General features: G+C 43.5%; 4 protein-coding genes across 5 annotated transcripts; 1 reads left to right on the forward strand and 3 right to left on the reverse strand.

Moving 5' to 3' along the window:
• Positions 1–864: 864 nt before the first annotated feature.
• On the forward strand, positions 865–8,770 carry LOC135698309 (adipocyte plasma membrane-associated protein Hemomucin-like). Its single transcript, XM_065218225.1, has 3 exons — positions 865–1,194; positions 7,426–7,634; positions 7,696–8,770. Exons 1-3 carry the CDS (start codon positions 1,091–1,093, stop codon positions 8,703–8,705), a joined length of 1,323 nt encoding a protein of 440 aa, XP_065074297.1. The 5' UTR covers positions 865–1,090; the 3' UTR covers positions 8,706–8,770.
• Positions 8,771–8,901: 131 nt separating this feature from the next.
• Sec5 (secretory 5) lies at positions 8,902–16,273 on the reverse strand. Its single transcript, XM_065218139.1, has 6 exons — positions 15,289–16,273; positions 14,405–15,223; positions 9,824–10,206; positions 9,353–9,769; positions 9,236–9,292; positions 8,902–9,167 (listed from the first exon to the last, which is right to left on the reverse strand). The coding sequence occupies exons 1-6, from the start codon at positions 16,225–16,227 to the stop codon at positions 9,092–9,094; spliced, it is 2,691 nt and encodes an 896-aa protein (XP_065074211.1). The 5' UTR covers positions 16,228–16,273; the 3' UTR covers positions 8,902–9,091.
• Positions 16,274–17,528: 1,255 nt separating this feature from the next.
• LOC135698249 (uncharacterized) lies at positions 17,529–19,139 on the reverse strand. The gene is made up of 3 exons (XM_065218140.1): positions 19,007–19,139; positions 18,530–18,928; positions 17,529–18,474 (listed from the first exon to the last, which is right to left on the reverse strand). Exons 1-3 carry the CDS (start codon positions 19,080–19,082, stop codon positions 17,582–17,584), a joined length of 1,368 nt encoding a protein of 455 aa, XP_065074212.1. The 5' UTR covers positions 19,083–19,139; the 3' UTR covers positions 17,529–17,581.
• A 227-nt stretch (positions 19,140–19,366) lies between these two features.
• On the reverse strand, positions 19,367–20,623 carry LOC135698250 (AN1-type zinc finger protein 2A). 2 transcript variants are annotated; one of them, XM_065218141.1, is made up of 3 exons: positions 20,324–20,623; positions 20,205–20,247; positions 19,367–20,125 (listed from the first exon to the last, which is right to left on the reverse strand). In XM_065218141.1, the coding sequence occupies exons 1-3, from the start codon at positions 20,376–20,378 to the stop codon at positions 19,495–19,497; spliced, it is 729 nt and encodes a 242-aa protein (XP_065074213.1). In that variant the 5' UTR covers positions 20,379–20,623; the 3' UTR covers positions 19,367–19,494. The 2 variants fall into 2 exon arrangements, with proteins under 2 accessions (XP_065074213.1, XP_065074214.1); XM_065218142.1 differs by having other exon boundaries at positions 20,205–20,270.
• Between the last annotated feature and the right edge of the window lie 2,396 nt (positions 20,624–23,019).

Below are 23,019 nucleotides of genomic sequence, written 5' to 3' on the forward strand. Positions count from 1 at the left end.
AAGATCCTGTACAGATCAAAACTTTAACCATCAAGAAATATCAAAAACTCTAAACCTAGATAAATTTTCTAAATAAATTAAATTCAAAATAGGTAAACTAAATATTTTTAGGACGTTTTCGCGGTTCAGTGGCCACCCTGGACACATTTTTAAGATCCTCAATACTTATGACTTGTATTGCAGATCCCACAAGAAAATAAAAAAGATCTTTAACTTTACCTAACATTCAGAATTCTGATACTAATCAAAATTTTGAAAACCCTAGAGTATAAAAAGACGAATAGAACAGTTAAAAATCCCAAACTTTAAAAAAGTTGCATACCTTGGATTTAGATGAATGAGGAAATGAGGAAGATATGGAATTTATTTTCAAGATTCTAGGACATCAAGAATTCAAATTTTCATATCCTGGAACTCCGAAAAAAATTGAGATCTCTGATTTGGACAAATGTTTAAAATCCTGAACAGATCAACATATTTCAAAATTCAGTCACCTCAAAAAATCATTACGATCTTAAACTATGAAAAAAATTCACAAAATACCTAGATAAATTTTCAAATAAATTAAGATGTAAATTAGTACACAAAATTATTTCAAGGATGCGATCAAATTTCCAGTTGTTCTAAATTCCCGGTTCAGTAGCCATCCTGAATTTGCCCCCAATTCCCGAACCTTTTTTTTCACTCCATTCAAACATAATTTTTTTTTGCGATCCAAAAATAACTCCGTCTCCCCTATAATATCTATACTCTTCACGGTTGGAGAAAGCTAACAAGAGCCAAGCATTATCCAGCCAAGCCAGCTGATGCACTGTAGACAAGATAGACCACATCAGAAGCTCACGAGCAGTGGATTGATCCACACCACGCTCATACCAACAACAACAACAACAACCGAACAACTAAACCAAAAGAGTGCCCAAGAATCAGAAATCGTACGGTATAAATTTCAACAACCGACAACCGAGTCAAGTGTGTAGGCCGGTTTACCTACTAGACTGTGGAAAGCAGGTTGAGGAGAAGGTGCTGTTGTAGACTTAGTGCCGTGTTGAGTCTCTAGCAAGAACAAGACCAAGACCAAATCCCAAACATGGGTTGCAAATCCAAAGTGCTGAAAGTGGCACTGTTCGTGGTGATAGTGGCCGTTCTGCCGGGCCTTCCACCCTATCCAACGTTCCCGTTCACGGCGTTCCGGTGAGATCATCCTTTAAAATTGATAAACACATTCGATTGCAGCAGGTATTTATGGGTTGGAGTGTGTGCGCAGCGCAGCTGTTCCGTTATTCGAGCGATGGAGTCTCTGAAAAGCGAAGAATTAGTGAAACCTCCGCTGTTTGAGATTTTCTGTAGCCAAACGAAATGGCGTTGAAGAAAATGACTCGAATCGACGATCGAATCTTGCCTTGAAGTGTAATTATTAACTTTTCGAAAGAAGTAAACGAAGAGTGTTTGCCATCATGACGTTAACTTTATATTCTCGATTGATCGCGTCATTCGGATGTGTACTTTTTTTTCTTTTAAAATAACTTTGAATTGCGCTAGTTGCCGGATCATCGTGCAGTGGTATGAAGGTTACACGTGTACGAAAAACGATAAGTCAATATCGAGTTGTAAGTAAATAGTTGTTTTTGGGACTCAGTGATACTTTTCGCCAACTATTTTGAATAACATAATCGCCTGCTTTTCTTAATTAAATATCTAAAAAGCTACTTTCTAAAATCTTTTGAGCGCAAAAACAAGTTGCAGGATGAATATTTTTTCAGCACGAGTCGAATTTTGCAACGAGTTACATTACCAAATTTTTCTGCTCTCAAAAGTTTGTCGAAAAGTAGCACTTTTCGGTGCAGATATTTTAGTTAGGAAAAGTAAGCCGTTAAACTATTCTTAAGTGTGTCATGTGTTATGAAACTTGAAAATTTTTCATGTCGCAGAATCTACCCTTCTATGGTTGGAATTTTGAGTTCACGTCCGGCGTATAGAAGATTTTTACAAGTTTGAGATGTCACACATATCACTGTTGCACTTTTCAGACTAGACTAGTCCAACAGTTTTCCTAGATTTCTAATTTATGGATTAACTTGACTATTTTTTCAGAATTTTTCACTGAATAATCTTTTAAATTTTCTCTAGGGTTTCCTTAGGATAATTCCAAAATGTCTTCAGAGGAACTTTCAGGATTCCCCTCAATAATCTTATGATTCACTACGGTATTCTGTGCAGACAGAACAGTTTAGGAATTCCCTCCAGCGAATTCTTGAAATTCAGTCTACAATTAACTTTCGTGGGACTTTGCTTCAATTTCTCTCCATGATTATCTTTGAAATTCATTTGTATTCTTCCTCATAAATCTCTTGGTTTTCTCCATTTTGAATTTAGAAAGTATTTTCCCAGAATTTCATTGGAATTTACTTCAGGTTAGCTTTCCTGAGAATAACTTTGAAATTCATCCCAAAATTCCCTTAAGAAAATCTCTTGGAATTTTCTTGGAGTTCACTTCAGAATATCCACATTCATCAGGATTCTGTTTAAGTGTAAAATATCTAAACTAAGTGAGTTCCGTAAACCGAGCAAGTTCCGAACACCACGCGAAACAGCATAAAACAGCTAATTAGCAGAGTACCACTAAAATAAATGTGATAGCCTATATTGGCAAGTTGATTTATTTTGGTTTCCTACCTAAATATTCTACTACTAGGTATACTGCCGTCATACGCATAAGAGTCCCACGGTGCATAAGGATTGCATAGGACATGGGACAGTTATGCGGCCGTATAGAGATTCTAAGATTTCGCGTCCGTGCCGACTAAATTCCAAAACCTACATAAGCCCAGAACGCGTTTGGTAAGCTCTATCGAATTGCTCATTACTAAAGGGGTGTTTACACTTATGCTATTGCACCACCGACAAACCGATGTAACCCGACAGCCTTACGAGTTTCCCGTTTGTTTTAGGAAAAATGGCTTAAGGCCGAGGGAGACCATCTACCGAGACTAGGGTTGCCCGACCGCATGAGACCTTTCAGGGAAGGTTCTGTTTTCTCCCAAGTGAATGGGGGGAAGCAAGTTGGCTATCGATCGATTACGGTAAGGACGGGAATGCTCACGACCTATTGTCGTGAAAATCAATAAAACGAATGGAGCATTCACGAAAACGATTTCCGTCAACGATCAGATAGAGAGATATCCTGGTTGGTTTCGGGGCCAACTTCCCCAGTAAAACTCTGTTAAAACCTCAAAAGAAAACGACCGGAAACGTGAAAAAGCCTTACACTCGCCTTTCTAGATCCCTTCGGAAAAGAATGCATCCAGTCGGCCGGAAAAGCCGCGATGTCCCAGATATTGACGAATAGTTGATGCAACATTTGTGAGGATAGTATGTGGTCCGCTTTGAGCATCTCTGCATCTCCACCCCCGGGGCTTTGTTGGACTTCATACTTCGGATGGCTGCTTCTATCTCCTGCAATGATGGAGCTTCAGTGTTGACGCGAGTAACGCGCCTCACCCTTGGTGGATCATGCCGAGATGTTGATGGTTGGTTGATCGCTGAAACTTTGAGAAGTTGTTCAAAGTGTTCAAACGGTGAGCAACTGTCCAGTCGCGTCTTTCACAGGCATCCTTGGGATCATCCTTGCCCCGCTCAGGCGTCGTGAAACATCATAGAGGAGGCGGATATCGCCAGTTGCTGCGGCTTTCTCCCCTTCATCAGCCAGGGAGTCCACCCACGCTCGCTTGTTCCGTATACAGGAACGCTTAACTTCCCTCTCTAGAGCCGAATACCGGTGACGGGGCTCGTTCTTGGCTCCTCGGGTCCTTGCTCGCTCTATCGCGGCTTTTGCTCCTTTCCGCTCCTCGATCTTCCTCCAGGTTTCATCGGTAATCCACTCCTTCCTCTGAGTGCGCAACTCACCCAGGTTTTTCTCGCTTGTTTCAATAAAGGCATTCTTGCTGCTCGCCCCTCTGTTCTTCTACGCTGCCACCTTCCGGAATATTAGCCTCGAGTTCTTCGCCGAACGATCTCTTCACTGCTGGGTCTTTCAGTCGGTGTGTGTTGAATCGCCGCCCGAGTCTCTCCTCTCGCCATTGAACCCGCGCAATGCGTAGGCGGATCTCACCGACCAGGAGATGATGATCAGACGCGATGTCAGGGCTGCGTTTATTCCGAACATCAAGAAGGCTTTGTCTTGACGTTGGTGGGAGGGCTTAATCTCATCACCGACAAACCGACATGACACTTACTTATGACTTATGCTCGAAAATCGTAAACGGCCGATTTAAATGTGCAGTGATCCGTACTGTTAAAACCATACGATTTTTTGATCTAGATAAACATAATTTGTCCAGAATAGATCAGACACGAACCAAGTTATAACTTGTGCATGCGGTTTCATGGCTTAGCTAAATGTTTCCCGCGAATACGGAGCCAGATGTCAGTAGTGTGCTTTGGTCAGAATTTTTATTGTTTTTGCTATGGTCATTCATGTCGGTTTGTCGGTGATCTCATGTCATAATGGAGCATTGGAGATGGTGGGTTTATAGCCGGCATCTCTAGCTCATGTACACGAAACGAAAATCAATTATTGTATCCATGTGTTTCACTCATACATTTTTGCCAAAACATCAGCCTTATACATTCCATAAGACAAACCACATAGGTCCTATAAGAATGCATAAAAGGTATGTGTGACCGCTTATACATTTCATTTGACACATGCTCTTCATTAACTTTTTGCAAAGCGTCTGCTTATTATAGTACGTTCAGACTACAGAGTTATAACATGTTATAGTGCTATCTTGATGGTGGTTTCTGTGTTGCAATTATTTGACAACCGTTATAACATGTTATAACTGCTCAGTCTGGACAGCGTTTTAGTTGACTTATACATTTTATGAATAATGAGCAATAGAAATTTGCCAAAAGGTATAAAGAGATTTCTATCCGTGTAGTGGCAGTGTGCCGTCATGGACGGGCGTTGTGGATTAGTGAGCCTTCCGTCTCTGACGAACCATATGGCTTGAGAGAACCAAAGTTCTAGCCGCTAGTGACAGTATCACACCTGTATATATTGACGTAGGACTACGTCTGTGATTTCTATATGGGGGTACACTTTGTGAAAACCAAAAATGGAACATGTAACAAAATTATGAAAGATTTTAAACGTTAATAAGTCAGCTGCCCCTGGACCAATATCAATAATTTATCACCAATGGATCAGAAATATTTCTACGCATCTGCTAAATTAAAGACTTTATCAGTTTTCAAATGTCACTATTGAAAATTGCACGAATGTGCAATTGTTGCTATAATAATTAAAATTATCACCGATTACCTTCGAAAAGCGATTTCCCTAACACAGATTGTAAAGTTGAATTCCATCCGGTCTCACCGAATGGTGTTTAATCGATCACCGTGTGGTGAGGCTCCCCGCAAGCAGCTAGCTATCAAGGCTACTCTCAACCGCTGATCGGTTTCAGTCTGCCGATTGCATGCCGCCGTACGTCTTGCTCATCCGGATTGACATCGGGACATCTCCCAGATCACAGTGTACCTTCAACGCACTTATCAGCTCCTCTTCTGTAGTGATCTCGTCCAGACTCCTTTACTTGACCACTGTCTCCTGGAATAGAGCTCTTACGCCGTGTGCCGTGCTGTCCGGTCGTCGGCATCAGCAGCAGCAGTGCTTTCAGCGCGTGGCGTTGAATATTGTTCCCCACAAATCCCTAATAAAGACTGAGCTTCTGTGAATTTCTCCTACGGATCCGTATTTCTGCAAAATTCAATCAATCCTACGGAAAATTTCGTATAACCGACATCACTGACATCTGTTTTGCTTTTATTCAACACAGCTGATGCGTTGACAGAACCAGGGAAAAGCAACTAGTGAAAAAATTGCATGAACGAGGGATGCTCCGGTTGCTAAACAAACTTCGGAATGTACATGATAGAGGGTGCTAGTGTGCATGCAAAATAGGCTTAACGATATGTTTTGAAGAATTGTCTTCTAAGAGTTATGTCTGTTTGTCTGGGATAAAACTTTCAAATACCCTACAATAGACGTAAAATCGATGGCTGACGCCACTTTTGGAATCCGGCATTTCGGCATTCTGAATTATCGGCATCTACACGACGTCTTCGTTCTGAAAACAACCAAATTGTAGAGTATTTTAGTTTTTCTTAAGCAATGGCCACCATCTTGGATAACAAAATGACGTCGGACATAGTTTTTCGGCATCTACACATCGTTCCGGTTCTGAAAATACCCATATTGTAGGATATATGATAGTTTTTTTTTTAACCGAGAGTCATGATTTTGAATTCGATTTTCGGCATCTACACATCGTCCCGTTCTGAAAATATCCATATTATAGGGTATTTGACCGTTTTTATGAAACAAATGGCCACCATCTTGGATTCCAAAATGCCGTCAGACATCGATTCTCGTAATGTACACGTCCCGTTCCGAAAATACCCATATTGTAGGGTATTTGACAGTTGATCTGAAATCAATGGCCGCCATCTTGGATTCCAAAATGGCGTCGGACATAGATTTTCGGCACTTCCAGTCGTCCAGTCCGTTCCAAAAATACCCATCACTAGAAATCACTTAGGTACTTCCAAACACGAAGTTCAGCATCAAGATTCAAGCTACTTCGAGTCAGAGGGGAAATCCCTTCAAAACAACACAATTCCAGTTATTTCAATCTTGTTATGTCTCGTGTGCAAAGCGACCTGCATTTACTAAAAAAAAAGGACCGACTTTTTCGTCAATAACCATGTCAACAGTTTGTATGGGAGACCCCGAGGGGGTCAAGCTTGCCTTACTTTTTGTTACATGGGGGTATTGGGAAATGTTACGTAAAAGATTGACCAAAGCGACACAAACATAAACTACGGGTAACTCCGCTAGCCTACATGATCAAGATTGTGCCAGGATGTCAAAGAATCATTCAAATTGCAGTCTGAAAGCGTCATTATTTAAGTCTCAGCATCATGAAACGATTCTTAATTCTGTAATCAATATTTTTCCTCTGTCCGAGATCATGAACATTTTCGTTAATCTGAACTTACTTGGAACCCTTCACAGGATATCTTCGACCTTTTTTCAAGAGTTCTCTTTGAATACTCCTAGAATTTCATCATACTTCTATTCTGAATTCCGTGGTTTGAATTATCAAGATTTCGCTAAATTTTGTCTCCATTCTTCTCTGTACAATTCCATTGGAATATTCTTGATAATTTCCTAGGTGCACCCTTCAGAACTACACTGACAATCTTCTCAGACTCATCCGATAATTAGATTTAGAACTGCTTTAGAGGTAAGGTCAGAATTAGCGAATCAGTATTTCGTGCGATCAAGCATAACATCCAAACTGTTGCAGCCAGGGAATTTCATCGATGAAAATTAATTTATCATCGTCCTATTTTCAGCGTGACACCTCCGCGAGACCTGGAGGGCGTCCTCGCGCCAAACCAGCTACTGAACAATGCAGAACTTTGGCTCGAGAATCAACTGGTTGCACCGGAAACCATCCTGGTCCGAAGCAACACAACGTACGCTTCCGTTGCCGGAGGAAAAGTCCTCGAGATCAGCAAAAACGACCAAGTCCGGGTGGTGGCCAAATTCGGAGTGGAGTGCAGTGAGTAGCATTTCGATTAGATCCTTGCAGTAAATTAACTTCGCATTCTTCTACTTGACAGAGGGAACGTACGATGAACGAGTGTGTGGCCGCCCGCTCGGATTGGCTTTCGACACTCAGGGTAACAATCTGATCGTGATTGAACCTTACTTCGGCATCTACCAGGTGCAGATCAAAACCGGCGATAAGAAACTGCTAGTTTCGTTGGATCAAGTCATCGAAGGTGGTAAGGTGTCCCGCAAACCAGGCATTCCCAACGGCTTGGCGGTGGCGCGGAATGGAGACCTCTACTGGTCAGATACGTCATCGGATTTCCACTTTGAAGATGCCCTGCAGGCAATGTTGCTGAATCCCTCGGGTCGCCTGCTGCACTACTCGCGAGCTACCGGTAAAAACCGAGTCCTAATCGACGAAGTCTACGGTGCTAACGGAGTTGCCCTCAGCAAAGACGAAAGTTTTGTCCTGGTTGCAGAGCTCGGTGGTCAGCTGATTCGCAGGTACTATCTGAAAGGGGAGAAAGCAGGAACCGATGACATCTTCATCGATGGACTGCCAGGATCGATCGATAATCTAGTTGGGGATGATACGGGATTGTGGGCTGCGGTGGTGATTGCCGCTGATAAGCAGAATCCTTCGCTGCTGGCCATGCTGGCACCGTTCCCAAACGTCAGGAAATTCCTCGTTCGCTTGATGAGCATCGCGGAACTTCCGTTCGACTACCTCTACCAGCAGACGGGAAGCCACCTAGCCCTGCGAGTGTCCAATTTCATCGGCAATCTGGGCAGTGTGGCTGCGGTGTTCCCGAAGCGTGGCACCGTTCTACGACTGGACTGGGAAGGCAACATACTGGCAGCACTGCACAGCGATGATGGCCGCACGAATCTGATTGCCCATGCCGTACAGAGTGGAGATTTCCTTCTGCTTGGTTCGCCCATCTATCCTTCGATCAGGAAGGTCAAACTCACCGAAGAAGTACTGCAGATTGTGACTCCCGGAGGGCGAAAGCCACTGCCAAAAGTGACGGTTGATACGAAGAAGAAGAAGAAGCAGATGGGGCATGAAGAGTTGTGAAGAAATGTATCGATGTGTGCTTTTTATATTTAAGGGTAAATAAATTCGGGATTGAGTGTGACAAATGTTTTTCGAGAACTTATTGCGTCCGAAATTTGGTCATAACGTTTGCATAGGGTTTTAAGGCTGAAAGGAAAGATCTCCGCGGTCATTTCTAACCGAACAAGGGCAGTTTCGGATCCAATGACGACCCCGGTTTCTTCAAATATAACTCTGTGCATTTTAATGGAATTATTATTGTGCCCTACTTGTAATATGATAAATATACTGCTGGAAAGTCTTTGTTTAAATATCGCTTTCGTAATATAATAATTAGCATAATCAGAGAATCCAGTAGGTTACTTTCTTACCTTGGTGTACATCATTTTGAAGTTGATCGAATCGTGTCAGGGATCCACCACCTGCAGACACATCAACTGCAGGCGCATGTTGTTCTTGATCTGCCGAACCGTTTGTTGGATTCTGCGATAAAAGAAGCGAAGAGATCATTAAGTTCCGGAAATTCAACGGAAGTTAGACTGACGACTCACTGTTCCTCGCTTTCCGGAACCTGTGGAATGGCTTCCAGTGCCTCAACGAAAAATGATCTGAAAAAGTAACCGGCTAGAATTGACCTTCATCTTAAAATTCCCTCTCGCAAAACTCACTTAGCCGTATCGTTGCTGTAGACCCGAACCGCGTCCCGTATCACGTGGATGTCCACTTTGGCCTGCAGGGCACCATTTACGTTGAACTTCTGAACGCAGCTCATCAGCCGGGCCAGTTCTTCCGCCACTGTCTGGACGATCGGTTCCAGCACCGGCCGGAGCAGGACCGGCGAGATGGAGAATATCTCCGAGTAAACCGACACCAGATTGTCGCAGCACTCGTGCGCGTAGGGACTGAGCTTGTCCGAGGTACCGACCTGGTCCCACTGGAAGCGACCGATGTACATGGACGGTTCGATCGTTCCCACCAGGGGATCGCTCTTGTGCTCAACGTACATGTCCAACAGACTGCTGAACAGGGAATTCACCGTCGAGCGGGAATTTTCGATGGCGATCGTCGGGACCGGGTAGTGGTGCCTAAAATGGTAGATTTTTTAGTTCGATTCAAGTTCCGATACGACAAAACATTACTTGGTAAACATTCCTCCCAGCTTGGGGAAGAAGATCTTATTGCAGTAGATACAGTTGGACAGGCAGCAGAGCAGCCGTTGCTCCCAGGTGATGCTGGAACCCCAGCTCTTGTCGCCAGATATCTGTTGCTGGATCAGCGCAGCAGGGAAGCCGATCAACTGCGACAGCATCGGTGCCTGCTGGGGGTCCTCGTCCGAGCGTTGCAGGGCCAGTGTCTCGATGACGCCGCAGAACGTTCCCAAAATTTCCTGGAAGCGCTTGGACATCTCCCGCTGGCCGTCCGAGTGCGGCTCCAGAAGGGACGATTCTCGCACTTCCGGCGTGAGGCAGAGCGTCTGAGCGTCTTCGATCGCCTCGGTTAGAATTTCCTCCAGCTTGGAGGGCTGAAATGAGGATGGAGTAATTCAAAAATGTGTATGGGTGATTTTCTACGCATTGGGAGAGGTTTAAAACCTCTCAAAAGCAGCGTACGTAGTTTATGAATTGCTCCTTAAAATGAAAGAAGAAGTTTATAAGAACGTCGGAGAAGCCCAGGAGACTTCTAGAGAACAATCATGGAATTGCAGTAAAGTTCACGAGAGCCTCATAATGGAATCTATGACAAAAGGTTGAAGGGACAAAAGGTCGAATTGAACGCAAAAGAACGAAGGGGCAAAATGTCGAAAGGACATAGTTTCGAATTGAACTTAGAGGAACGAAAGGTCGAATGGACAAATAATCAAATTGCAATTAGAAGGACAAAAGGTCAAATAGGCAAAAGATTGAATGGACAAAACATTGAATTGAACTTAGAGGAACAAAAGGTCGAATGGACAAAAGCTCGAATTGCAACTAGAGAGACAAAGGGTCGAAGAGGAAAAAGGTCGAGTGGACAAAATATCGACTTAAACTTAGAGGGAAAAAAGATCGAATTGAACTAAGAGGAACAATTAGAGGGACTAAATGTCGAATGGACAAAAAGTTGAATGGACATAAGGTCGAATTCTAGTTATGTCCCTCTAACTTGAGAGGCAAAAGGTCGTATGGACAAAAAGATCAAATTGAACTTAGGAACAAAAGGTCGAATAAACAAATGTCAAATTGCAATTAGAAGGACAAAAGGTCGAAAAGGCAAAAGGTCGAATGGACAAAACATCGAATTAAACTTAGAGGGAAAAAAGATCGAATTGAACTAAGAGGAACAAAAGGTCGAATGGACAAAGGCTCGAATTGCAATAAGATGGACAAAAGGTCGAAGAGGAAAAAGGTCGAGTGGACAAAATATCGACTTAAACTTAGAAGGAAAAAAGATCAAATTGAACTTAGAGGAAGAAAAGGTCGAATGAACAAAAAGTCAAATGAACAAAAGGTTTAATTGCAATTACAGGGACAACATTTTGAAGGGGAAACATGTCAAAGGGGAAAAAGGTCGAATGGACAAAAAGTAGAATTGAACTTGAGGGGCAAAAGGTCGAATGGACAAAAAGTTAAATTGCAATTAGAGGGACAAAGGGTCGAATGGACATAAGGTCAAATTACAGTCATAGGGACAAAAGGTCGAAGGGGCAAAATGTCAATAGGGCAAAAGTTCGAATTGAACTTAGACAAACAAAAGGTAGAATGGAAAAAAATGTCGAATTGTAATTAGAGGGACAAAAGGTCGAAGGAGAAAAAGTTCGAATGGATAAAATATCGAATTGAACTTCGAGGGAAAAATATCGATTTGAACTTAGAGGAACAATAGATCGAATGGACAAAAGGTCGAATTTCAATTAGAGGCACAAAAGGTCGAAAAAGAAAAAGGTTGAAAGGATAAAACATCGAATTGAATTTAGAGGGACAAAAGGTCGAATGAACGAAAAGTCGAATTGCAATTAGAGGAACAAAATGTCGAAGGGGAAAAAGGTCGAATGGACAAAAGGTCGAATGGATAACTGTCGAATTGAACTTAGAGGAACAAAAGGTCGAATTGCAATTACAGTGACAAAATGTCGAAGGGGAAAAAGGTCGAATGAACAAAAGGTCGAATTTAACATAGAGGAACAATACAATAGATACAAGGTCGAAATGGACAAAAAGCCGAAGTGGACATAAGTTCAGAAAACCAACATCAAAATGGACAAAATATTGTTTAGAAAATTTTCGCTTATTCTAAAGAAAGACAGTTATCTATTTTTAGAAGGAAAAATATTTGAGAGTCACCCATTATCCTCGAACAATTTGACCAGTCTATTTATTTCGACCTTTTCTTCATTTCGACCATACTTTCCATTCGACCTTTTGTCCACTTCGAACTGTTGTTTATTCGACCTTAGAGAGAAAAAAGATCAAATTGCACTTAGAGGAACAAAAGATCAAAAGGTCGAATGGGCAAAGGCTCGAATTGAACTTAGAGGGACAAAAGGTCGAATGGACAAAAGATTGAATGAACAAGAAGTCAAATGGACAAAAGGTCTAATTGCAATTAGAGGGACAAAATGTCGAAGGGAAAAAGAGGTCGAATGGACAAAAAGTAGAATTGAACTTGAGGGGCAAAAGGTCGAATGGAAAAAAGTTAAATTTCAATTAGAAAGACAAAACGTCGAATGGACAAAAAGTTTAATAGACATAAGGTTGAATTCTAGTTAGAGGGACAAAAAGTCAAAGGAGCAAATGGCAAAAGGACAAAAGTTCGAATTGAGCTTAGAAAAACAAAAGGTCGAATAGAAAAAAAGTCGAATTGCAATGAGAGGGACAAAATGTCAAAGGGAAAAAAGGTAGAATTGAACGTAGAGGAACAAGAGATCGAATTGCAGTTAGAGGGACAAAAGATCGAATGGACAAAAAGTCGAATGGACGACAGGTCGAATTTCAGTTAGACGGACAAAAGGTTGAAGGGGCAAAATGCCGAAAGAACAAAAGTTCGAATTGAGCTTAGAGGAACAAAAGGTCGAATTGCAATTAGAGTGACAAAATGTCGAAGGGGAAAAAGGTCGAATGGACAAAAGGTCAAATTGAACTTAGAGGGACATTTTATAAGTAACTTTAGTTATGTGTCTAGGGACTTTGATGACTATCTGAACATTTTTAACGAGTACAAAAGTTCAATAAGGTCCTCTAAATATTGAGAAAATCTTTTGAATGGAGTGAATTTTAATATTTCAAAGAAGCTCAGAGAACTTCGGAGCACTCTAAGTGAATCTCTAAATGAGACTCCGAAAGTTCAAAAAAGTTTACCACATTTTGAGAATGTACTTTTATTAATTTTCTGAGACTCCCTAAGGTTCACTAGAGTGCTTAGAAGTTCTCTAAGGTTCTTTGAAATATATACGCCATTTTGAGAATGACTCTGAGAATCCTAAAGCAGTTATGAAAAACATCAAAGAGTTCTCCGTAGGCTCTTTGAACCGCTGCCCAGGATACTTAAGTAAGTCAGTAAACCAGAGAGTTCTAGGGAAACGGAGGTGAATTTTATAGAAATTCGGTGAACTAAATAGAGATTAGCAGTTCGAAGAAGCTCACGGAAATTCGGAGAAGTCTAGGAGTCTAGTCTTCAGTGAGATTTATTAAATTCTTAAAGTTCAAGCAACATCAAAATAGCTGAGATATTAAAGAAGTTTAGAAGAATTTTAGAAAGCTCCATAGTCATCTAGAAAAAGTCTAGGAGAATTTTAGATAAATTCAGTTAGTTTGGTTTCAAGATGTTTAGCGAATTACAAACAAAACTTAAGTGCTTTATATGTAACCTCAGAGAGACTCACCAAACTCCAGAGAAGTTAATGAGTCTAAAAGTGACTTGGGAACCTTAAGGTCTTCAGACAAGTTCATGATCTTTTGAGAAGTGAAGAAGCTGAGTAATCTAGGAAAAAATCAGAGAGACTTGGAGAACCATAAAACTTCAGGGAAACCTCAAAGATGTTTAGAAGAACTTTAACTTTAAGTTCAAGCAAAGCTCTCCGAATCTCAAAAGCCCCTTTAAATAATTTCTGCGAAATTCTGATAAATTCAGCAATCTTCAGAGAGGAGATTAGTTAATTTCAAAGAGGCTCATGGAACTTCTGAACAGACGTTCCCTGAGTCTCTCAGGGAGCCTTAGAGAGACTCAGGGAACGTCTAAAAAAATCATAGGATACTTACAGTGACTTTGGGAAACTCAAAGACGTTTCGAAGAATTTCATAACTTCAATGGAAATCTGTGATTTCGGAGGAGGCCTCTTACAGCTACTACAGTAGTTGAAAGAAACCCACGAACTTCAAAGAACCGAAGTAGTCTAGGGAATCTCACAAGCCTTTAGAGGAGTTCTGTGAACGAAATTCAAATCTTTAGACAAAGAGAAAAACTTTGGACACCATATTAGAAGAATTCAGGGATCCTCATAAAAGTTCTGTGTTCTTCAAAAGGTTTAATGAAGCACCAGAAAAGTTCTGGGTGCTTCAAGGAAGTTCAGATTAAAGGGTATTTCAGTGAAGATTGGGAAAATTTAAAGAAATTTTGAGAAACATCAGAATGAGGTTCTCTAGGAGATATGTCCAGGTAAACATCAGAGAAGTCCAACAGATCTTCAGAACATCTTGAAACATTAATCCCGGATACTACCGAACACCAACCCCACACAAACTTACCAAGGACGTCGCCCCGGCGAAATCAGCCACTGTAAAGTCCCACGTCTCCTTCTCGTGCAGCTTCTTGACCTTCTCGTTTGCCTTTTTCAAAATCGTAGACAAACAGTTCAGCCGTAGCTCGTCGATGAACTTCAGCACAATGTCCAGCGCTTCGCTGGGTAAATCCAACCGGATGAGGGTAGCGTAGGAAACCCTCACGTAGCGCAAGCAGTGCGGCAGCCACGTGATTAGATAGTTCAACGAAAGATTGGTCGCCGGCCAGGTGGGAAGTCCTTTCATGCTACTCGCCAGCAGCGAACGTTGGTTGCTCGTCGGAAGCAGGGCCGCCTTCAAATACAAGCAGAACTGCTCAATTACGGTTAGAATGATTCGCTTGAAGTTGCCCGGCTTCGGTTGACCTGCTCCCCTTAGTTCACCGGTGAAGTAAGCCTGCCCCAGTCGCCAGAGATCCGGAAACTGGCTGGCCGCTATCTCGGTCATTTCCTCGCAAAATTGCACCCTATTGGGAGTGGCATTCGGGTCGGCACGGGACTTCGGTTCCGTCGGATTAGCCTCCTTTCCGGTGTACTGCTCGTACGTTTTGAGGAACGTATCTTCCAGATACTTTGCCCGAGCATCGATTGCATCCCAAGCCGGGTCTTCGATTACAAGTTTACTGGCCACGCTGGTTCCCGCTTGCTGAGCTTCCAAGCTGATCAGAGCTTTAACCAGCTTCTTCTGTTGCTCCACTCCCTGGGGCATTTCCTTAATCTTGCTGTGCAGCTGCTGTCTGATAGCAAGAATTTTGTGATCGACTTCCTCCAGGACTTTCATAAATATCTATCGAAAGAAAAACCCCTAATAAGTTCGAAACCTCCACAAAAACATAATCCCCTAGCACTTACCGGAACCTCCGTCTTCCCAAAAAGATTCTTCACCCTGGCGTAGTCGTTCACCACGATATCAAACTCATTCTTGGCCGCACTCTTCTCCACCGAGTTCGGCAAACAGAACAGGAACTTATGCCGGGACAATGCGGACAGGGCTGCCCTGGTCGCATCCGCTTTCTCCTTCCTGGCCAGCACATCTTTGAACAGCTCTTGTGAAGCGTCGATAGAATTCTTGATCGCCTTTTCCAGATCATTGACCTGGTCCTTCCCGTGCATCTTGGCATCCTGCGTGACGCGATCCCGCATGACCATCAAGGTATCCAGCTGATCCATCACTGAACCGGCGTTCGATTTCAGAAACGACAACTGCCCTTCCTTCTGACTTTCCACCCTGCGCCGCAGGTAGGACAAGCCCGCCTTCAAATCTTCGAACGACGTCGCGTGGTGATTCTCCAACAGGAACCACCCGGGAAGAAAGGTTTCCTGCGACAAATCCCCCGAGCCCTCCGGAAATATATCCCGCAAATCTTCCGGAAACTTTTTGTCATTACCCTCGATTGACAGACCGAGCGGGTCCTCCTGAATGTACCCCGTCGGTGCTAGCGACCTTCTTCCCCACGCCAGCGACTGCATCGGCGATTCTTCGACCCAAACGGCGGACTCCTTCATCGGCCCTATGGTCTCGTAATACGCCCGGAACTGCACCGTACTCGTCCCGACGCCTCCCACCCGCGTCGTCACAATAATGTCCCCTTTGCCCTTGGCCGCACCGGTTCGGGCGATGATTTTCTTGTCGGACTTCCACTCGGCCGACAGAAGACAATCGCAGCCGCAAATGGTCAGCCCAACCAGATCGCTCACCTTGGAGCCCAGGAACTCGCCCCGGATGGTGACTCGCGTACCCGGGGGGCCCTCCTTCGGCGAGAGCCCCGTCACGATGGGACGATTTACCATGGCTGAACGCTATTTCACACCGATAACGACGATAACAATTTTTCACTTAATTCGTGTAATTTCTGCAAATAAAACGGGAACAGTTTACAAATTTTGCGAGTAAAACGTAAACATTCGATAACTGTCAAACTTCCGTACCCGGTAGTGAAATGAACACTCTGATGGTGCGAGAACAAACTTCGAGCAGTTGCACAGTGGGGCCAGTGCGAAAAAAGTCTCTCAAAATTTGGGCGAACGACAATAAAGTCCTTTAGGCCGTTCGCAATGCTGATATTGCTGAGTTTCAAAATTGACCACTTTGTCAAGCAGTTTTGGCGTGACTTTCTACCAGCGATTTCACAAAACAGGACCAACTAATTTCTATTTTTTATGAAACGCACAAATGTTGGATACTTTTCTCGTGGTTCTAAAAGAAAAAAATCTCAAAATAATGTTTTATTTCAAAGTTCAAGTGGTAGTAAACGTTATTTTAACTGCTCGAAAGAAGTGGTTAATTGTTTTAAACTACTCGACAATTCTATAATGCTGCCGGATCGCCATTGTGGTAAGCTAAACACCAAGGAGCTATTCGCTTCCCCAGCTAATCACAAAGGATGCGGTTAACACCCGCCGTCCTGACTGCGGTGGCTCTGCCAATAGAGTCAGTCTTGCCACCGCAGATAATCGTCAAATAGGACGAAGCAGGCAGTGCCCGAAGGAGCGTTCGCCTGGGTAGCTCACTGCGGTAGCTACCGGTATTGCCGGGTTCCAACAAAGGAGCCAGACTCACCCTCAGCTAAAAGTCAAGCCGCAGAACCGCTGCCAACCGTCGTCGAAGGGCCCCACCGAACAGTAGCAGCAACAGCGTGGATGAGGATAGACGTCTAAAATTGATTCCTTCTAGTTGACCCTAATCAGAACGACTTTTGGGGAAGTACCCTTGCCCATGGTCAGCTATAGGTTGGCAGGTAAGCCGTATCTAACAGCTTCAACAAAGTTTGCCAAACCTCTACTAAGTTCCCTGACCTTGTATAAAATTTCCCGCTCTTCAATGAAGTTCCTCAAATTGCTCTGTAATTCGCTAAACGTCTACAAAGTTAACTGAACTAATATATGAAGATCGTTGTATTTCTACGAAGTTCTCTGAATTTTCTCCGCCTCTCTCTGAGATCTTCTCGATCGATCGAGTGAGGTGGATGTCGGCCAATGATCTTTTGAATAATTTCACTTAACTAGGTATTTTAGCTAATTTAGAAATCCGTTGAAATCTTATGAAGCTTGTTTATTTCATTCTAAAAATAAGTCATGAAATTCCTGATTTGCACAATTTCTAACGTAAATATACCATTGATATGTCGCTCTTCCAACGTAAGCCTCAGCACAGCTTGAAATCGATCTCCATATCGAAACCGCGCTTCTCGTACTCTACCATGTGCTGCTTGATCATCTGTTCCACGTTGATGCAGTCCATCTTCTCCTGAACGCGCGTCTTCAGTGGATTCTCGATCGCGTCCATGATCTGATAGCGCAGCAGATTGGGAAGAATGTTGACGACCGCTTCGACGACGTAATCCAACGTGCCGGCACCGTCGCAACGAACCTGAATGTTACCCAGCTCCAGTTGGATGTCGTTGAGCTTGGGCTTTTTGCGCAAATCCAGCGGCTGTTGCACCTCGAACGACACCTTGATATGTTCCACGGTGAATTGAGCCTGCCCCGCTCGGGACACCATACCTCGGCCAACGGAAACCTCCCACTGCGTCGAGCCCATGATCCTCTGCGTTCCGACCTGCATCGTCAGCGCTACCGTATTGTTCTGCATAAGTATTCCAATGTCGCCGTATCGGTAGAAGCTGGACACTCCCCGGATCCAGGTGTGCGACGTATGCATTCCGAAGATTCCGGCCGTAGTGTTGTAGTCCGGGATCAGGAAGGGGTCGAACTTCTTATTGCGAACTAGCGTGCGAGCTTCTCCGATGGCCATGTCCAGCGGTGAGATCGAGTTCGGAAACACGATGTTGTACTCCGTGGTCATGTTCTCCACGCGGGTGTCGATTTCGGCGCGGATTTTCGAGTATGCTTCGCTCAGCATGAAGGGTTTGATAGTATCGAACACTAAATTTGAGGCCGAATTGACTACACTCTGGAAGATGCTACCCATGAAGCCAAGATTTTGGAAATCCATGGACATATCATCGAAGGCGATGTCTAAGCTGATGTCCTGCGTGCGAACCTTGCCTTCGCGATCGACCTCCAGCGATACGTTTCCTAAAATTGGATTCTTCAGAGCGATCGTTCACCTGAGTTTAGAAGCGCGACCTACCTTTGGTCATGACGTTCTTCAGCACCACCGTAAATGGACCTTCGGCTCGGTTGAAAAAGGTACTCATCGTGTAGTTGCCCTTGACGAGCATTTCGTCGATCTGAACTCCCGTTTGAACTTTCATCGTGTTCAACTCCGTTTTGAACATCTTGATGCGAAACTTGGACAAACCGTAGGCCATCACATTCTTCATGTGCATCTTGGCGATCGAGAACGACTGCTTGATCTCCGGAATAGGCATCGGATCCGGAACGGTAGCCCCTGGCAGCCCAACCGGATCTTCCTGTTTGTACAGATCGATGACGGCGAACAACTGGGCCGACATAAGATTTTCCCCAACCTGGTGGTTGTGCTGGTCCACATCTTCGGGCGGCGATTCCTCCGCGGAGGATGATTTATCTACGGGACAAAAATTTCAATGTTTCAAATATTCGGTCCATTCACACGCGATCGCCATTTTGACCCCGAAGTGCCTACCCTCGTCACATCGAACCGAGCTGATAAGAAGGCAATTGAACAACAATAGTGCGATTAGCAAGCGTGCTCCGAGCATCACTAATTTGAATTGCTGACGGTGTCTTAACGTCTATCTTCTTCGGGATGATCACTCAGACTGAGGCTGGGCAGCGTGAGTCAAGCAGAGTAGTTGTTATCAACCGACGTTGTCTGTAGTGTGTGATTCGGGAGAGAGTAAGAGAAAGGCCTTGCTGTTCTGAGCATCCTCTTGCTTTAAAATCGTTATCAGCTGGAGTTTGTCATCTTTCCTCTTGAGGAGAACTTTCGGCGCATTAGAAAACCACAACTCTATACTTTTAATACTTTATTTTAAACACGGATACATTTCCACTCAGAATTCAAGAAAGCGGAAAAATATGCATAACACTACGTAAAGAAAATTTATTTTTGAAAGCATCCACCGATTGTCAATTCTTCTTAGGTCCTCCTTACCAGCAGCAGCAGCCCAATCATGACAGATTGCATTTGTCCTTGGAACTATTGCCACCGACCGGAATTCTACTGCGGGCAGGATTACGCCCATTGGTTGGTTCTCCTTCTCGGGTGGCACGTGCCCGTTCGTCTTCTTCTTCCTGCATCGAGAGGGCCAATGCCCGTGCCAAGGCCTCATCTTCGGACATGCTGCCCTGAACGGCAGCCACCAGCTGACTAGTATTAGATCTCTGTTGTTGCGGAACGGTTCTGGAGCTCTGCTCCTGCTGCTCCTGTTGCTGCCACTGAAGCGATGCAGAAACAGCCTTAGTCCGCTGCGCAGTACCAGAATCACCACCTGCAGTAGCTGATCGCTTACATTCGTGATCCGCCATGTGTCGATGCTTTAGGCAGTAGTTCTGTTTGCAAACTCCACACGAGAACGGAATCAGTTCCTTCTTTTTGCAGTTTTTAAACGTACAGCGATTGGTGAAGATCTTCGGCTTCTCCAACTTGCAAAATTGATCAATATGGGCTCCGACGGTCACATCCGGTGAAACGTCCCGGGGCGTTGGGACCGGTTCACTGCACAGCGGACAGATCGGTACCTGGACGTCTCTCTGGTAGGCCGAAGGGCAGGAATGTGTTCTGTAGCTAAAGTGCTCCGAGCTGTAAGGACGCCATATCGAACATTAGGTTATTCTATACCTCAAGATCACTTGTAGCATTGTTATCATTGAATACTCACCAGAAAATTTCACCACAAGCATCGCATTTCATCGGGAGGAAATCTGAAGAGGAAAACCAATACCGTCTTAACATTAGCATAATTCTATTCAAATCTATTGCTGAAATGAACCATCTTACCAAGCTTGCGGCAGAACTCTTCCGAACAATGTTTACCCAGATGAGGGAATTCCATTTTGAAGCTCTAATCAAATTTACTTCCGCACTACACAACAATCACCACTCGTTCCTGGCAACTGAGGAGATTCAACTCACTTTCACGCACTGAATGACGTCAGTCTGTGGTGCTTCCTCAATATAAATACATACAGGAGACTGTGGACAGATGCTTCCAAAATATGCTAGATACTTCTAATTTCCTTAATCGTGACTAAACAAAATTCTTTTGTTTTCTGCTGATACGCTCCGTGATGGTGACGAATCACTACTTGCGCCAATCGAAAAACGAATACGAATGATGCAATTTTTGACGTTTCCCCATGCCATTCTCACGACTGCTCGACTTTCCTGATTGTTTGCAGCGGCACCGACCAAGATTTTGTTGCAGGTTTTGAAAAATCTGCTACACGGTAAGAATAAAAAAGTCCCCAGCGGTGGTCAGTTCACTTTTACCTACTTTTGACTAGTTTGTCTCCTTTCCTCCTTCTAGAGCAACCGTAACGGTACGCTGCTAAACTCATTTTAGCAGCCCTCATCATAGCGCAGCTACCGTATCGGGGATTGCCAGACGAGTAACTAAAATAGCAGTCGGCTTCTCGGTGAGAAGCGCGTTACCACAAACGAAGTGACAGACGACTAACTGACGAAGAAATCCATTAAAATAATGTGGTTCACTGTAATAGAATTTTCTTGGAAGCTTGTGCCATCATCCACCAGATGGGTTAGTTTTTTTGTTTTGATTTGAACAAAGTTGATTTTTTTTTATATAATGCGTTTATTTTTCCAGGCTCATTTGCTATAGCTTTGCGGAGCCAATATTCATTGATTAGATTACAAAATTACTTAAAACTAACGTTAGTAAAGCGGGGGCCGATTACTCGCGGCTATCTCGAGGTTAGGGGTGACAACTGATGAAAAAGACAAACATGGGGGTACACCGATGGGCAGCTAACAACTTGGGAGAACACAAGATGACACTAACTACTAAATCCTCAGATCTATCCGTTTTAAAAACACATAAATTAAATTCAAATAGTCGAGATCTCGGCTCGCCAAGACATCTCTAACGGGTATCGCGGGTTGTTTTCCTCGGGCCCTGAGGGATGTGGATAACTCAGATCTGGCAACACGGTGTAAAGTACACGACCAAACAACATGATCGATATCGTGATAACCACTGCCACACGCACATAAATTGCTGCCTGAGAGCCCAATTCGATAGAAGTGCGAGTCTAACGAGCAGTGATTGGACATAAGCCTTGATATAACTCGTATAAAGTCGCGGCGCATGTCCAACCCTTTGAACCATGGTTTGTTCGACACCTGTGGGAGAATAGAATGTAACCATCTTCCCAATTAGGTGTTTCGTGTCGTTTCTGCTTAGAATTTACGATAGAGTGCGCTTCATTCCATAATTACGACATCTAGCGGAAAATATGTGAAGCATGATATTACTAACGATACTACATAGATGTCAGCACTATCAACGTTTAGAACTACCGTATGGTAACTCAATACCACTGGGTAGTGATTTGAAGAGTTTTTGTTTTTTAATGTTATTTATGTAACTTACGTAACACCTACGGCATCAAATCACGTTTTAAACATAGTTTAGGGCATTTCTACTTAAAAAAAAAGCTTCAAAAACTGTTTATAATTACGCTTCTTATCATTTTTCCGGAGTTTTTACCATGCCGATGAGATGCTGCGCGTTCAATTGCACCAGCAAATACTTTAAAGGTTCCGCAGTGTATTTCCACCGTTTTCCCTCCAGCCAACATCGAGTGAGGAGATGGCTGAGGCAATTAAAAATAGCAAAGAGAGGATTCGATTTTCCGGCATCGAGAGTTTGCTCCATACACTTTTCTGCCAAGCAATACCTGGATCGTGGTGAGTATTATAGATTGCCATTAAGCAATGTGTCGATAGAATCTACTATTACTATTACACAATAATTGAATAATTTTAGGAATGGGAAAACTCAAGGCAAGAGCGGTGCCAGACATATTCCTCCCGGGTAAAACCAATGCAGAGCCAAGCGTGGGGCCCAGTATAATAAAACCAGAGGTAAGTTTTTACTTATTGCTTGATGAACTGTTGATCCGTTGAAAATATATAAAACAAGTTGTCTTCCTCTCGCATGGCTACCACAGAGTAATTTTTGTAACTACATCTTAAATATGTAAACGATTTCTTTGTTTGTGTTTTGCAGGAAGCATCTACAGTACGTGTAGAATCTACTGCATCGGATGTAGAAAATACCAGTGAACCAACCAAAGATGACGAGCAGGATCCCCTAGCATTTAGCGAGTCATCAAGCGATATGAGTTGGTCTTACGATGACTCAATCCGTAGCACTGAAGAACCGCACGCCTCATACAAGCCACATGTGACACAGCCATGCGAAAATACTATTTTTTACTATTCGTTAGAAGACTACGGTGCTATAGAGGAAATTCAGGCACACCATTTCGAGCAAATATTTCGTAAAAAGCGGTCCTGTAGTAACACTCTTCCTTTATTGAATCCGTTCAAAGCTTGTCGCCGTTCGAAGTATTGGTACGGTAACAACATGTCGAACCATTTACATGATTCCCGAATACTGTCATCTAGCGGACGATATGGTGGGAGTTCTAAAAACTCCGTGTCGTCCATCG

The sequence above is a fragment of the Ochlerotatus camptorhynchus genome, unplaced genomic scaffold (genome assembly GCF_037179485.1).
Source record: "Ochlerotatus camptorhynchus isolate MF236.1 unplaced genomic scaffold, CSIRO-AGI_Acam_v1.1 ptg000084l, whole genome shotgun sequence".
Taxonomy (NCBI): Eukaryota; Metazoa; Arthropoda; class Insecta; order Diptera; family Culicidae; genus Ochlerotatus; species Ochlerotatus camptorhynchus.